General features: G+C 39.8%; 1 protein-coding gene and 1 long non-coding RNA gene across 6 annotated transcripts in view; one reads left to right on the plus strand and one right to left on the minus strand.

Moving 5' to 3' along the window:
* Nucleotides 1-374: 374 nt before the first annotated feature.
* LOC126651975 (uncharacterized) lies at nt 375-12715 on the plus strand. 5 transcript variants are annotated; one of them, XR_007631837.1, is made up of 9 exons: nt 375-1614; nt 2289-2397; nt 2725-2957; nt 3048-3834; nt 4173-4286; nt 6133-6320; nt 7451-8405; nt 9018-9393; nt 11776-12715. It is a non-coding gene; the product is annotated as an uncharacterized LOC126651975 (long non-coding RNA). The 5 variants fall into 5 exon arrangements; XR_007631839.1 differs by having other exon boundaries at nt 7451-8090; nt 8278-9393; XR_007631838.1 differs by having other exon boundaries at nt 7451-7510; nt 7981-9393.
* NPNT (nephronectin) overlaps nt 6315-16099 on the minus strand; it is a 50328-nt gene continuing 40543 nt past the window's right edge. Inside the window, exons 9-12 of the mRNA XM_050338465.1 lie at nt 13543-13638; nt 13064-13162; nt 9153-9409; nt 6315-7244 (exon numbers count right to left, since the gene is read on the minus strand). Coding sequence (XP_050194422.1) covers nt 7149-7244; nt 9153-9409; nt 13064-13162; nt 13543-13638 — 548 coding nt within the window. The 3' untranslated portion in view covers nt 6315-7148. The remainder of the gene's footprint in view (nt 7245-9152; nt 9410-13063; nt 13163-13542; nt 13639-16099) is intronic.

Raw genomic sequence — 16099 nt, forward strand, 5'->3', positions numbered from 1 at the left:
GTGCCTGTTCTGCTGCAGCTCTGTTCAGTTCCCTTCTGAGTGCAAGATGTGTCTCTTCCCCAGAGGGAGTTGTTGCCACTGAGATGGGAAGCATGGGTTGCCTGTATTGAGTGTCAGGACAGAGCCATCATTACAAGGATGTTTTTAATAGCGAGGTTTGAAAAAACCCCACATGTATTATTTTGTGTGCTGCAGGATTACCTTATAGTTGCTGTTGGCAGCCTCATGTGGTTTAGAGATGCTGTGTTCCCAGGCTGTTCCAGGTTCCAGGCAGACTGGCTGTTGGAAAAGCCACCAGTTTTAGTCAGTGCACTTCAGGGCCAGAAATGGAGTCCAGTTGTTTTGCAGTCACATTCTGGTGAGTTGCAGGATTGCTTGCATTCCCCATTTGTGCTCCTGTAGTTTTACCTGCAGTTGCCTCTTCAAGGGTCATAGTTTGGATCTGTTTGCCACATGCTCAGGATATTGCCCTATTTGGGTTTTTTTTTTGTGCAGTTTGCTACCTGTGCATTAGGACCTAGTTGCAGTGCACAGGGCATTTCGGTCGGAACAGCTAATGCAGAGGGTGGTTCTGAACGGGTTTCCTCTTTTGAGGGTCCCTCATTAGGAAAGAAGCAGACTTCCATGCCAGGGAAGGAAAAGCTCCTTACTTTCATCAGAGGACATGAAAGTTTGAGTTTGCCCAATGTCTTTAGCAGCACAGGTGATACCTCTGGCAAAACTTATGAGAGAAATGAAGACAGTTGCACTCAATTAGGGACCACCCGCTCCCATCCAGCCACAGAGAGGGGTAGTCATCATGCCAAACACACTCTTTGGACTAACCTGGGAGGGGATGGCTGAATGAAAGATGAAGAACAGTGTTATTGAGGGCCTGAGTGAGAGGCCTGTGGGTTGAAGCTCTGTGGCCAAGCCATATTTGAACCCTTACAATTTTTGTCTAGCTCTCTAACTGCCAATATGTAAGCTGCTCAAAGGCCGTCTGGTGATAAAGGCATCCCTTGGTGTACTATGTACTTTCTCTGCCTATTTTCCATATTAATGTAATATTTTTCCATGCCCCAGTCACATATCTTTATTTGACAAACAAATTACTCTAATAAAAAGCTGGCAGAGCAGTTCACAGTGAGTTTCCTAATGACTGTGTGAGTGCGCCAGAGCTGTTGGCAGATGAGCTGCCAGAATAACAAGGTCTCCTAACACCCCACAAAACTGCCAAATGTACCTTGTAATTAAGCATCACTCAGTTCTGAGGCAGCCCTCAGTTACTGAGTTCAGCCAACTATAGTATCTTTAAAGCAAGATAGAACCAGTGGCGTTTGATGGGAGAGTGACTGAATTGCTCACAGTTTAATGACACCTCTACCTCCACAATGAAGGTTCCCGGTTTCTATGTAAATTGACATGATAGAGTTGTGGAGTTTAATGTTACTGAGCAGTTTCAGTGTATTTCAACCCTGTGTATACTCTTTAAGGCACAAATGGCTAAAGACTACTAGCAAGAATCATGGATATTTGATGTTTGAGAGAGAAGGCTAACCATTGGGAAATGGAAACTTTGAAGAGCCCTGTGAAATCACAATTTCTACCCTCCAACTGATCCAGGAAACTGTGGTAAGATGACAACCTTCTCTGAGCTAACTCAGAACTTCAGAGGGATAGAAGTCAAAGTGTCTCTCTAGGACACCCCTCTGAATTCTGCTAGTCAAATTTCTTGCCTTAGACAATCTTATAGTTATTTTCCTAATTTAAAAGCATAACTGGTGCTGCGCGGTGCTCATTTGGGTTTAGTTCTCTACTCACATTGTGCTGGATGTCAGGATGGTCTTTGCTGAGAATTCTAGTGGTGTCATCACCAGCTGAGACGGCACACGTTGTGTGAGCTCCCAGATGAGAAGCTCTTCTGCTAGACCTGAATCCAGGGGTGTGAGAATGCATTTCACTGTGCCACTCTCAGTATTTTATCTACATGGAAACGTCTGGAAAAGGGGGAGAAAGTTTAACTGCACTTGGCATTCCAAAGTGGTGTTAAGATCCAATGAGTAAGTTCCAACATTTGCTGGTCTGAAATAATAGGCAAAAATCTTGTTCTTTTGAGACAGCCAGGTATTTTTAGCTTGATTTTAAATTTGGATGTTGCCTTTGATATGTTACCTCTCAGGGTATACTTTTGGCTGCTTATCCTTTTCTCTCTCAGCACTTCTGCTATACTTGTACTATTGTGCTCATCTGTGAATAAAATCATGTAAAAACACATTTTAAGTTGGCAGTGGTTTCTTTTTTGGCAGACACACTGTGGAGCAGATTTTTGACAACCTGAGGCATAGGATCTGAGGAAAATATGCTTTAGGAGTGGACTGTGCAGTGTTTCAAGCGGGAGTGCCTGCGTAGATACAGGTATTACATGCTATCTAACCTCAGGGCCAGAGGACAGTCTCAGGAATGTGAGATGGTGACCTCCATGGAGTTCATGGAGAATTAATTTCTGTTAAAGTTGATGTTATTACAAACTGAAGCATTTTGAAAGGAGAATTTTTCTTAAACCAAGTGCAATATTATGTGACTATACCACCAAAACCTATGTGGTTTTGCACTGTCTGTGGAAGCTTAACATTACCAGCTTCCTTAAAGAGGAGAAAGATGGGCAGTAAGATACACAGCCAGTCCTTTTGCTGTTTCGAAGTCAATTTTCATTGAAAGGCTTTTTTTTCCTGTTCTTTGCAGTTCAAAGACACTGGTATGGAACTGGAGCGTATGCATGCCACAGTAATCCTGCTTCATACATAGGGGAATTCTGTCTTGAACCACCCTAACGGGGGAAAAATCTGCTGAGTCCATTTCTTCAAGTTTTTTACCTACAGCAGGGGCAGGGGCAAAAGGCAAGTGTGATGCAGTCTCTCCCTTCTGCTGGGGCACCAGTGGTATCGGAGCAGTGATGGTGTCTTCCTGAAATTCTTGTGAGTGTCAATCTCAAACTTGAGTGCTTGTGTTGTGTACAAATGCAGTAAAATCATTCTCTGAGTACATGCTGTACTTTGTCTTTCCAGGTGTTTGCCACACCCAAAACAGGTATCAAAACTATTCAGGATGAGAGTCTGAAATGAGAACATGGGCTGTTGAAATGCACGGCAAGGAAAAACCCGGGAGACAAACATGACAGAGGACTTTACCGTCTGAACCTCTTGTACCCGTAGAAGAGTCATTTCATGGCGGTGGAGGCTTGTTCCTGAGTCTTGGGGAGATCCTTAACAGCTGGATTGCAGGAAAACAGTTAAATGGCAAAACTTATGTACAGAATGAGCTTAAATATTTCTTAAAGAAAAGACTGACTGACTTGAACATCTCTTGGGAAGCAAACTGAGGAAAAACAATGATGGAGTGCCTGATCTGTAGAGCTGAGAATTTTTTCTGTCTTTATCCAGAAAATTCAGGTCCAGTTTGCTCAACTGTTTGGCATGTTATTGGGAAATTGAGAGATAAATCTATGCTTTTGACATATATCAAGCATATGTAACCATGATATCCCATCTGGCTCTCTGCTGTTAAATTAGAGATTTCTTAGAAGAAAAAAGGCAACCTAATGTGAACCCACAGTCCAATAAGCACTCGCATCCAAGTAATTGGATCAACTGTCCTGTAATCCAATAATATTAGCCAGGCTGGTTTTCAACTTAAAGAAGTGAGATAAATAAAATATAACCCACTTTTTTTTCCTCCCAAAATAGACCATCTCAGCTTAGAGCAATCAGCGTAGAACACTATCTAGAGGACAATTTGTTTCAAAGCAAAGGAAGAGGTTTTGGAAGAGGTCACACAAGTCCACAAGGACAATTGGTAAGAGCAGACCAGCTAGAATGTGATTTGATTCATTTTGGTTGTATAATCCTGAAAACCCACACCAAGATGGTGTTTGAACTCTAGACGTGCTTCAGTCTGCACTGTTAAGTTGTCTTTGTGGTCCCTGATGGTCTTTAATCTGTTGGCATCTTCCTGTCAAACAAATGGAGCATTACAGACATTCCAAATGCATTTCTTCATGTATCACTAGGTCAGTTTGATGCAGTAGATGAGGTCTGAGCACACATTAATTTTCAAAGTTTGAGGAGATTTCTGTGATCTTTCAAGCCACTACTGTAACTTACCACTAAAATGTCTCATATTTCTTTCTAGAGTTGCAGGTTTACACCAATGCATCACTGACTTCTTCTTTCGTTTTTAATTGATGTGGAAAATCTGAAATGTCATCAAACATTGTGTGACTATGGGACACCAGGATAAAGCAGCAGGTAAGAAAGTATTTTAACCACTAGGAAAACTCTGATAATTTTCTGTCTGAGATATAGGACTATACAAATAAAAATTGCATAAGATTTAACTGGGCCTCACTTGCTAATTAGTAACCCTATATGTCTTACATTCACGATTCAAATTGTAAAGGCTGACAGTTGTAGTTTATCTTGTTGCATATCTTTAAATGCAGAGGGAATGGGTTTCAAGGTGACTGTCACAATGCATAGCTTGATCCGAAGTCTGTAATTTTAGTGATGTTTCTGACAATTACCAGGCCTCATTTGCAGGGAGAAATAACCTCTAATGGGGTGTGTGTGGAGAGAGAGAGCTGGCCCGTGGTTTGGAGGCAGTTGCTACTGTGGCACCTTTTCTCCAGGAGAATGGAGCAGGATGATGGAAGGCTGCTGTCATCAACATTTTTCTGCTCAGGGTTGTCTTCTCATGATCATCTGACTCTTATTAGGGTGCTTATTGTAATCTTCAAATACAGTAAACCCAAGGTTTTGACCTCCAAGTCTCCAATACCTTATTTATGCCTGCCTTCTGAATTAATTCAGATTTTGAGTGAGTTCTAGGGACCATTTGTAACTCTGACAGTGTTGCATAGATAGGAAATAGGTTGCTATTTTAACCAGGGAATCTTAATAGGTGTAGCAATATGTGGTAAAGACCATCTTCATCCACTGTACAGTTTGTACAGGTTCAGTAGTCTGAAAACTATGGGAGCTGCTGCTTGTAAAATGAAGCAGAAGCTCTTAAATTACCTGTGAAACTTCTCTTTAAGAAAGTTAGGTTGAAAATTGTCATTCTTCCTTTTGAATAATACATATAATGCTCCCATTATATTATAGTGAAATGTATCTTGATTTTTAAATCTCGTAACAAGATCCTGTTTCACTTTGGTTTTGTCATCTTTTAGTTCATTTCACTGCAATGAAAATGAGAATTTCAATCTAAAAATGAAAACAAGGTTTCCAATTAGTAGCAAGTAACAGTCTCCTTTACTGATTACTTTAAAATAAAGACAAGGTATTTCAACTATTCACAAATATTTCTGACACATCACAAAGTAATGTAAGAGAAAAAGATCATGATCATATTTGAAGCAAAACAGTTTAAAATTTAATGTTTACAAATGCCTTGGGTTTTTGCTTTTCAAAATGTTTGCTGGTACAGTTTTGCAGGAGATTCTCTGTTTGGTCATGTACATTTCTGCTATATACACTCTGCTTTGTCCTGGTGGACAAATGGGAAAAAGTATTTTCAAAGTGGTACTTCATCAGAAACATCTAATATGACATCTAATGGTTTTGCAATTTTATCTCTGTGGACTTTGTGTAAGATTTTGCATGTATTTTTTTAATGATGGTTTTATAACATGATATGCAGCTGACATTTATTTTACACTGTATTTAAATATTCAAAAGATCTGAGACCCATTTCTTCTATTATGTACATTTTGAAGCTTTAAGGCTGCAACATTAACAGCATTTTACAACTCTTGTCATTTTCTTAAATGTTACAATTACTTTGTCAAATTTAGAATTGTTAGCAGTGATTATGATGCTGCCCATTGAAAAAATCCCAAACCAAACAGAAGAATTTCCTGGGAAACTGCACACCATATGCATGATACATAACTAAAAAATTAGTCTAAAGTTTTGATAAATACTTATTTCCAACTAGAGCTAATAGTTGTTCTAGTTCTAAAGGATAAAATGTTTATTATATACAGAAGATTGGATGGAATATGGACACTTGACAAAGATCACTCAAGGCATTTCATGGTCTGAATTGTTCGTACAGTGTTAATGCAGCTGCCCTTTTTTACTTAATGTTTAGGCTTGTGCCACCTGTGGGAAGGGAACATTCCTGATGGTGTCAACAGGCTCCACCTTACACTATCCAAGTTCATCTTCTCCCGGCTGCTCAGTTTTCAACTGAACCGGGAGATTCTTTCAGGATTGAGAGCCTTGCTTCTGGGCTAGATGCAAACTGGTACACCATTATCAGATGCCAGTTTATATCAGGTGAGTGTTTGGTCTTTTGCCTTCAGGACGTTACAACATGAAGAACTGCACCAGCATTTTTCAGTGAGCACCATAAACTGACTTTGGTAACTTGGCAGGACCAGCGGTACTGAAGAACATGCTGAACTCCTGTCTTGTACAATAAGAAAGTACAGCTGCCAATTACCTTGCAACTAGAGTCTGTAAATATTAAAAACATAAATATGTTAACCATACACATATACACAAAACACGGCAGGAGCAATATTACAGGATGCAATGCCTACTCTAGATAACTGGGTTTTGTTAATACAGATGCAACAGCAAAGTAAATGCTATTTAATACAAAGCAAACCCTTCTTCAAAGGTCAGTGGCAGCAAGCCAAAGTTCAGGTCCAGGCTCTCACTGATCCAATGTGACCCAAGCTAGATCAATCCCACTGTCTGTTAAATCTAATCAATGAAAGACTAGCACTATGGGAAGTTAATGATTGTCAGTTAACACTAAAACTTTGAGCTGGAGCTTCCTTTTGCCACCATTTGTAATTAATTCTCCCTTTTTCATGAGTGCTCTTTCTGTGAACACTCACCATAAGGGATAAAGTTATTACATAGAAACTATGTAATTAAGGGTAAAGGATTAATAGAAAGAACCAGCCTGAGATTGGATTTCCTGAATCCTGGGAGGTGCTCTCCACGTATTTAAGTGAAGTTTCCATGAGATTGCACTTAGCAGACCACCAAGAAGTTGTTGCTCTCCCACTTCTTCTTCTCATTCATGCAGTTCTGTTTCAAAGCTTGGTAGGAATTGCATGAGAAGGAGATGACTGTGCTGGTCCATTGTCTTTGCTAATGCTCTTCAGAGCAGCGTCCTCTCCTCAAGATCACATCATCTAGGCCAATATCCCCAGTTCTTCCTTTTCCTTTCTCTCCTTTGAAAATAACCTAGGAAGAGAAATAGAACACTTTGAGGGGGGGTGGGGAGGAAGTAAATTGAAAGAAGCATTGGTTTAGAGAGCCTCAACAATAACAAAGCAAAAGCCTAAGAAAGCTCAGGAAATCATAACTGACTCACAAAAGCCTATTTACTCTGCTTAGAATTATGGCTGCATTTTCCTATTTTTGATCCTCTCCCTTCTTCTCTTTGGCAGGATCTTTGTGAAGAACCAGTAGTTCAGGACAGAGCTGCTCCAGTTAGGCCATCTACTGAGGTGAGATGAACTTCCACAGAAGAAAATCTTGAGGGCTTTCTACATATCATCTCTGCACTGTTTCCACTGTCCCTCATGGAAGCATGTGAAATCCTCTGTGTTCTCTAAAATGCTACCTAGAAGAGGAGCTTTCCATTGCTAAAGCACATTGCAGCTGCCTTAGTTGTGGGAACTAGAAACACCCATCTTTTATTTAACCAATTAATAATCTTCAGAAGCACTGGTTCCTTTTGAAATAGTGGCAGAACTTTGGGCAGTGGCTTTACACAGATCATCAGCAGTCCAGATTTAGCCTGAGCAGAAGAAATTCAACACACAGAAAGCCTGACTAAAAGGACTGGAGCATAGATTAAATATTCAGAATGGCCTGCTGACTTTAAGAAACACAGCAGTAGTCACCTGTGCTGCTTCTGTGGATTCCAAAGCCTGAATTGTTTAATATGGTTTGATGTTTTAATATGTTTGACCAGGGCTTAAAAATTATTTGATGCCTACAGCAAAACGTTGTAAGAGTCTCCTGTTATCACTGAGCTGGAAAGAGTTAATACTGCCAGAAATGTGAAAATTAGCAAGAAAAAAGGTAAGAATATGGCAAATATATTGTTCAGCTGTTACAAATGTCCACATTCTCAGTCTGACACTCATTTACAGGTAACAAACTCAGGTATCTTTGTTACTGTTGCTGAGGTAAAGTTTTCATAAAATTATCTGTAGTAATTACATCCTTAATATTAATTTTAGGACTATATACTGTGTATGTCTTGTAGTCTGCTCCCACCATGAACATTATGATGTGTGAACTTTTCACACCACCTGATATCTAAGTCAGAATAAAAACAGGCCCTGAAGCACCCAAGCCAGTTCTTCAGATCTGAAATAGAAACTACCTTCAAAGGTAAGCAGAGGCTGAAGAATAACACTGAGCTTTTGATATCAGTTTATCCCCCAATGTTTCTAAGATTCACAGGTATTAAAAGATTCTCCAGGGCACTTCAGTCATCTTTTTTTGCTTGCACTAAGCCATTTTGTGTTACAGGAGTACTTAGGTCATAATTTACCTCCTTGTCCAGATCAGCTGCAGCAGGTATGCAGCTGCAGCAGGTATGCTGAAGAGCATAAAGCCACATGTGACTGCACGTTAACCTCCCTGCATTACCAAAAACTACTTATTTTCAATATCTTTCCCCTGGTTTAGCCAGTTACAACTAATCCACAGGGGATAGGATGCTTCCTATTTCACGGCACTTCATTATTCAAAGCATTGTTCACAGGGAATCTTGATACAGGCTTTTTTGAAGTCTACGTACAGTTTGGCTCCGTCCATCAGGCTGCTTTTCCTATATGGTGATTCCCTTAAAATGGGCTGTACAAGGTAGATCAGGAAATCACAAAACAGCCTGTACTATGAGTCTATAGGTGTAGGTGGGATTTCTTTTTTTATTATTTTTGCATAAAACTAATTGGAAAAAAAATGACTCTCATATCCTTAATATGATTCCACTGGCAGGAATCAAAGTAGTAAATAGTAAAACACAGACTGAAATTGGACCCAGAAGACAAACGAACCAGTGCGACACCATTTAAGTGTCTTCAGCTTCTCATGGAAAAAAAACCAAAAAGCAACACAAGCATCAGTACTTACACTCTTGATGCCTAGTCCTCGTAAAGTTATGTGTGTCTGTCTCCAGCCATGGCCACCGTTTCTTCCCCAAACAGCTGGTCCGTGAGCACCGTTTTTCCTTACAAAGACTTGGAGGGCACCAGAATGCAGTCCAGGCACCTTATGCCTGAAGGACAGGCACAAGTCTCTGGTGTGAGCCATGTGATCCAAGGGGAGGATAAGATGTGCCGCTCTTCCTTCTTTGCCTTTGGGATCAGAGATGGTAAGATACTGTCCCCCTGCAGTGGAAAAAAAGAGTTAGTTGGGGGTTTGGTTTTTTTTTGCTTTTGGTTGGTTGGTTTGGTTTGGTTTTTTTAAATGCTACTTGCTTGCAGGACCAAACTCAATGGAGTTATTAAAACATTAATAAATAAATAAATAAAGGGCTCCACAAGGCCCAGTGAGTGTTAAATAAGGTATATAGAACCAAGATTGGTGCATCTGCCTCCTGCAGAGTAAGATTTACAGTGCTGCTCTTCTCTTTACATTAGTACCTGGCTAGGTATTGCCCATCTAATTTCTTTTTGACAAGGCAAATAATACCTCTCTTAAAACTAAAATTTCACGTATTCCTTCATTTCTGACAACCCCTTGGTGACTGCATGATTTTAAACCCACAGTGCCATTAAAGCTACCGTGTGAATTTAGGCACCTTTCAAGCTGCAGTGTTTTGCTCTTAAATAGACGAAGAAAAGGGCCAGAAGAAATGCTGTTGTATAACTGAGCTATGATTCTGTTCCTTTCCTTTTGTCTGGGAGCTGTTTTAACAGGTTAAGTCTCAAAGCATAACTATTTATCCATGCAACCATGGATAGCCTTTTTTATTTAACCATAATTTAAACTCTTGATCTGGATTAGATTCAGAGAGATAGAAGAATGATTTCAACGTGGCTGTTAACCCTGAAGTCTCTTCTAATAGTAGGAAGTTGTCAGTGAACAAACATCTTAATTCAAAACCCTGTCATTATCTCTGATCATGTATGAAGTAAAGGTGCCTTCCAGAAAACACTTGGAACATGAGAAGCTGAGAATCTCAGGTATGGCAACATCCATTAAATCTAAAAAAAAAGGGCACCTTCCACACCGGCACTCAGAACTACACTGAATGAGACTTCACATCTTGGAGAAAACCCAGACCTGCATTTGTTCTTTGCAGATTTCATTAAAACTTTTGCAAGGTGGATGATAACTTTAAAATCTGAAATTATGAAATGGAGGAAGGTTCACTTTTAAAAAATTTTAAAAACAAAACAAAACAAAACCAACAAACAACAAAAAACCCCAAACAAACAAAAAAACAACTTCTTAACTTCTTATCTTACACTTAACCCAAGAATCCTTTTTTCCATGAGATCAGATTTCAGAATTTTTTTTTAATCAAAAATCCAAGTTTAATGAACTTAATCAAAAAATCCATGTGTTTTAATGAACTTAGGGTAAAGGTGGTATTTAGAGTCCTTAGTTGAACTGATGATGTAGAAATATTGGGAGTTTGTAATATTGTTGACATACACAGTCTTGACTCAATTATAGGGTAAAAAAATATTCTCTATTTAAATTGTCTCCCTGCTACTACTCAACCCAAGCTGTACTTTTTAAAAGCTTCTCTTTGAAAGTCACAATGATTTCCCTCAAAAGCAGTGAGGTTTAATGACAATTAAACCAGGGCTTGTCACACATTTAAAAGGAAAGCCAACCTCGTCTCCAATCCACTACTTAGGTTTTAAAGTATTTTGGTCTCCATGACATTTAATAAAGCAGAGTATTATGGTGCTGTCTGGGCCCCTAGACCAGCATCTGTTAAAGCCTTTTGGTGGGTATTCTTTCAGATTTCCTTTTTTTTTTTTTTTTCCCTCTAGTATTGTTTTTGCATCGAGGTCATTAACTGCTAAAATAAGCATAACAGAGTTTAAGTAACTGTACCTGTTTGCTGAAGATACAATTATATCACCACAAAAGTACTGACTTGACTCATTAACTGTACTGGTTTCAGATAGTTACTGTGCCTGAATCCAATCAATAGGAAACAGATTTAGGTAAGCCCAAAGCCAACCTATCTGTAGGCAAGCCCCTGCAGGAAAAGGTCCACTCAAATCAGCATTTTCTGCATGCAAGATAAGCTTATAAGGCTTCAGCACAGCACCTTTCAAAATGCAGATTGTGATAAACCAATAAATAGCAGAGTTTGAAAGGTGAAAGCAAACACTCAGGAACAAGCTGTGAAAATAAATCCTTGCAACAAGGTATTCCAGACAGGAGGGAGTGGGTGGGTGACTTCAAGGGACTAGTTTTAACAGGTTATGTCAACAGCAGCAGAACATACACAGGAAACAAAAAGCTGAGCTTGTCCCTGACTACTGGAAAGCAACACAAGAGAAAAGTCTGACAAAAAAAGCCAGTTAAAAATCATCAGTTTTGGAACTTAATATATCTTAACAGCAATTTTTGAGTATAGATAATAACTATGCTTTGAATGACTGACTTAGAAAAAAGCACTTTCAAAGCCATTGTTTAAAAAAAAAAAAAAAAAGTATGACTTCTGTGTGATCATTTTTTAAATGCCAGTCTGCAAGCAGGAGACAGCTACGTGTTTTCTCATCTACAGGAGGAAGGAGCTCTGCTCTCCAAGTCACTCACAAGACTTTAAGTGTCATAAGGAGCACCCAAAATACTGGAGGATGCCTGTGTGTTGGGAGGGGACCTGGCCAGCAAGTGAAGACACCACTTCCCCTTAGCGAGCTAAACAGCCTGGAAAAGGTGCCAGGTCGCCTGCTGCGGTGGCAAATGACTGTCTCATCAATGGCAGCATAAGGACAGACATCTCTGACGAGGCGGTGTGTAAGGAAAATGGCTCTCGGTGCCCTCACCCTCCCTCATCCTAACCTATAATATTTTACGCCCTGAGAGCGTGGTTCCTTCCTCAGTCTGCCATCCCTTCACATAATGTGAGCATTGTGCACTTCAAAGGCTGCTCTCCTGGGTATGAAGTAATCCCATCATTACGGGGAGCCAGGGATGTGTGTCTAATCCCCGCACCGCACTGTGGGGCAAGCACCGCTGGGGGGAAGGGTACGCAGGCAAGGACAGCCAACCTCTCAGTGCCATACAGTAAAATCAGCGGGGGACAGGATACATGCAAGCTTCCAGCAGTGTGGATGTGCACTTCTCCTGGGGCAGCAGAGGTGTGTGAGGGGAAGGGTTGTTGCTTCAGCTGACCAGCAGTGCCGATGCCAGTTCTCTCCTATTCTGCAAGCCGCTAGTACACGCTCCCCTGTAATGTTCTTTGTAAGGTCATTTTCTGCCATCTCAAACAATCCCATTTTCAGAAGCCTCTGCATATGAGCATTTAACTTCTCTGCCTTCCAGTTAATTAACATTTTTTCTACGTACAGGTTGCTGTTAGCTTGGAGTAGAATTCAATAAAATCAAACTGAGAGGTTAATCTAGAACATCATATTTGGCAGCAGAACAAAGACTGTTTCTAGCACTTTCTGTAATTTTGCTAGTGATAGAGAAATAATTATGTTTACATGGCAGTTTGAAAAATAAGCTTTGTTTCACCATAAATAAAAGTTGTTCTCTAGTTCATGTTTTTGTTCTTTCACATTCTTTTAAGACAGACAAACTTTTGCTGAATACATTTACTACTCCTTCAGAGACATTCCTAATTTAAAGATAACAGCTATAATAAAATTGCAAATTTTCAATTGCTATTTCATGTTGGGAATCCTCGATTTTGATTTTTATACACAGAAGTGCTGTGGGTGTGAAATATATTCTGGAATTAAAGGGAACAGAAGCTGTGTAATTTGTTTCTGAGGCAGGAACCATCATCAACCTCAAGCCTGGGTGGTTCTGCAACTGCAGGATGTGACTATACACAGATAACTTACCTGACCCATCTCTCACTGGTTCCCAGTGCAAGTCGTCATCTTTGTCCTTGATCCATCCACACAGTCCACTATCAAAATTACAGCTGTGTACCAGCACACCTGGCAGAACAGAGCAGGAGGTCACAAACAAAAAAGCGATTTGAATTGTTTTGGTTTTCAACTTCCCATATGGCTGACACCAGCAAGTAAATATGAAAATTAAATGTAGAAGAAGGAGCCCCAGAAAAAGAATCTGAAAAAATACTAAAACAAGAAAGGCACTTTTATTATAAACAGTTCATACTATTTTTGTGCTAAATTTGTTAGGAAATTAAGCTATAAAGGTTCACATAGGCAGTGGTTTGGAGTTTTTTTTTCTTTTTACAACACATAGTTTAAACAAGCAGTTTAAGACATAGGAGTCATGTAAAAACGTATCAACCCACAAGAAATCAAAAAATCCTAAACCCTAGGCCTTGAATACGAGACATGGTCTTTACCTGGGTCATCATTTGCTTCAAATTCATCAGCAGTAATCCCTCTTTCAATTTCAAGTATTTCAAACAGATTATTGCTCACTCCAGGCTGGCGTGGAACTGTGAGAAAAACGAATGAGATAAGGAAGTAGGTCACTAACTAACTTCATCTTTAACAAAAACCAGTAGAGCAGCTTTGGACATTGGGCTTTTCTTGAAGATTTCAATATATTTAATTATATTAGACATGAAGACTCATAAGCTTTATGCCTATGTGATTTATGATTTATGTCATAACATTTATCTGAGCGCTGTAAAAGGTGATTCCAAGTCTCCTAAAGGCTCTCTGAATGAAAGTTCCTTTTTAACCGGGGGGGAAAGCTTTAACCTTGAAGCACACTATTCCTCTCTAAATGTATTTTTAGAGATAGTGGTTCCTCAATAAAATAAAGCCACATTAAAGCCCTTGCTCAACCCTTCCACAGGCATTTACAGGAGAACCTCAACAGGAGGCAGCAGTACTTGGAAAAGGCACTTAACCTTTGAAATACAGCTGAAGGTACATCCATCTATTTGCAAAGGAGTAGAGCTCCCTAAACAATTATCAGGATTGTACTGAGAGCTGAGAAGGAGGAGCTCTAGTGGAAGCTGGAATTCAACTGTAATTATACTTTTTGCTTTCCAGCACAGTCTATCCCAGCTGCATGGAGAAGGAACAGCTCTTGATGATTAATAGGCCCAGAGGTTATTAGACATTCAGCATCCAGGACAACCTGAAATCTAAGAGGTCTTTGTGGGAATGATGGCTGCCAAAGTCAGGTGGCTGCGATAGACTCCCACATAGATTCTGAAGATGCTGTGCCAGTCTGTGTAAGTCTCCAGAAATAACACACAGTTGTCTTGCCTGATGGACAGCTGTCAGCTAAACAGACTGCACTGAATAGAGCTGCCTTGGAAAATTCCTCTTTTAGAGGCAGGTCTAGTGCATATTTCATAACAGTAGTAATGTGTTTCAGACATGTCCTTAGATGTTATAGGCACCTCTGACACCTAAGGTATTTGTAAGGGCCTTATCTATTAAAAACTTGACACGTTTTCCTTTTGCAGTGCTAAAATAACTATCCTAATGCCTCAATAGACTTCTGAGGCAAGAGAGAACAAGAAAAATTGAGACAACTGAAATAAAGTACTATTGTTTTCAGAAAATCAAATCAAAAGGTAAGAAGGAACTTCTTTTGCACTAGGACAAGATGTACTAGTACTGCTCCACAAGTTCCTCCAAATTCAGAAGACAGAAGAGCAAAAGATTTTTGAAATCAGGACAAAATAAGCAAACAGTAATGTATTTTAAAAGTACTATTCTAGTCTAAAGATCTTGAATTGAAATCTTTTATAATAAAAATAAATCATTAAAAAGCTTGAAGTTTGTAGGAAACTGATTAATTCCTTATAATAGTAATTTCTTGAATTATTAAGTCTCCCTTTTTTTTTTTTTTTTTTCTTGTTCTTTTTAATACTTTGTAGATTTTAGATAATGTCTATTTGCAGTCAAGGATATTAATGCTCAAAACAGCTTCAGACTTAAGGTTGACTTGGGTAGTAGAGGACTGTTAATTTTTAAAGATACCTTGTTTGTAATAGTGTTTTTGCTGGTTTGTTTCACCTGGGATTTTTTGCTTATGTTATTGAAAACTTTGAGATTTTCCATGAAAGAAAGCTTACAAATGTGCACAGTCCACACTGCCCAGGCCAATAATTGCCCTGCAGTACACTGACACACAAATACTGTATTCAATTATATAAAGAAAGAAAAAAGCTAGCCACTACCTCAGGCAGCAAAGAATCAAACAGGAATGCTCCAAACCCATCGTTCTCCCTTAATCCCTCCCAGCAGCACACTGCTGCCTTTCCTTGGAGCTCTGTCTCATATGAAGGTGGGACAGTTGAACGAGTCCATCCCACAGTGGCAGTGACACCTGCACCGAGGTGCTGATGGTGACACAGGCTGTCCTGACGCGTTTCAGCAAGCACACTCTTACACTGTTATAGTTGTGGACAGCCACAAGCAGTAGCTTATGGAGTAGACAAGTGTATGAACTGTCTGTGAGTACCCAGACCACCACCACTGTGGCACACACAGCAGCTGTCGGCACCATTTAAATTCAGCTGCAGTGGGTTTTCTCAGGAATGCTAAAAACTGCTAAAAACTGGTAATTCCATTTTCTTTGACTTACTGCAGCCAGCCAGCTGGGACAGAAAATTTTGTGGGAGTGTTTAGTTACAAAGTCTGCTAAAATAACAGCACCCTGTCAGTCACTTACTGTCATTTCTGGCAGGGCAGAGCTGTGACTGAAACTTTACCTTATGCAAGCCCTCGCGTTACAACCACACTGCAGGCTGCTGCTCCCTATGGAATGCAGTAGTCCCCACACATGAGACACACCTATGCTGCACACCCAGGGACTGCCACCTTGCCTTTCCTCATCTCAGGCTGCACTAAGGGTGAAAGATACTGTTTATTTTCTATACTGTGAAGAACAAGTTGGCAATTTGCTTCAAAAGTGCTGAGCACAGCATCAGC

This window comes from Myiozetetes cayanensis, unplaced genomic scaffold, assembly GCF_022539395.1.
Source record: "Myiozetetes cayanensis isolate MyiCay16 unplaced genomic scaffold, myiCay2020 scf7, whole genome shotgun sequence".
NCBI classification, from domain to species: Eukaryota; Metazoa; Chordata; class Aves; order Passeriformes; family Tyrannidae; genus Myiozetetes; species Myiozetetes cayanensis.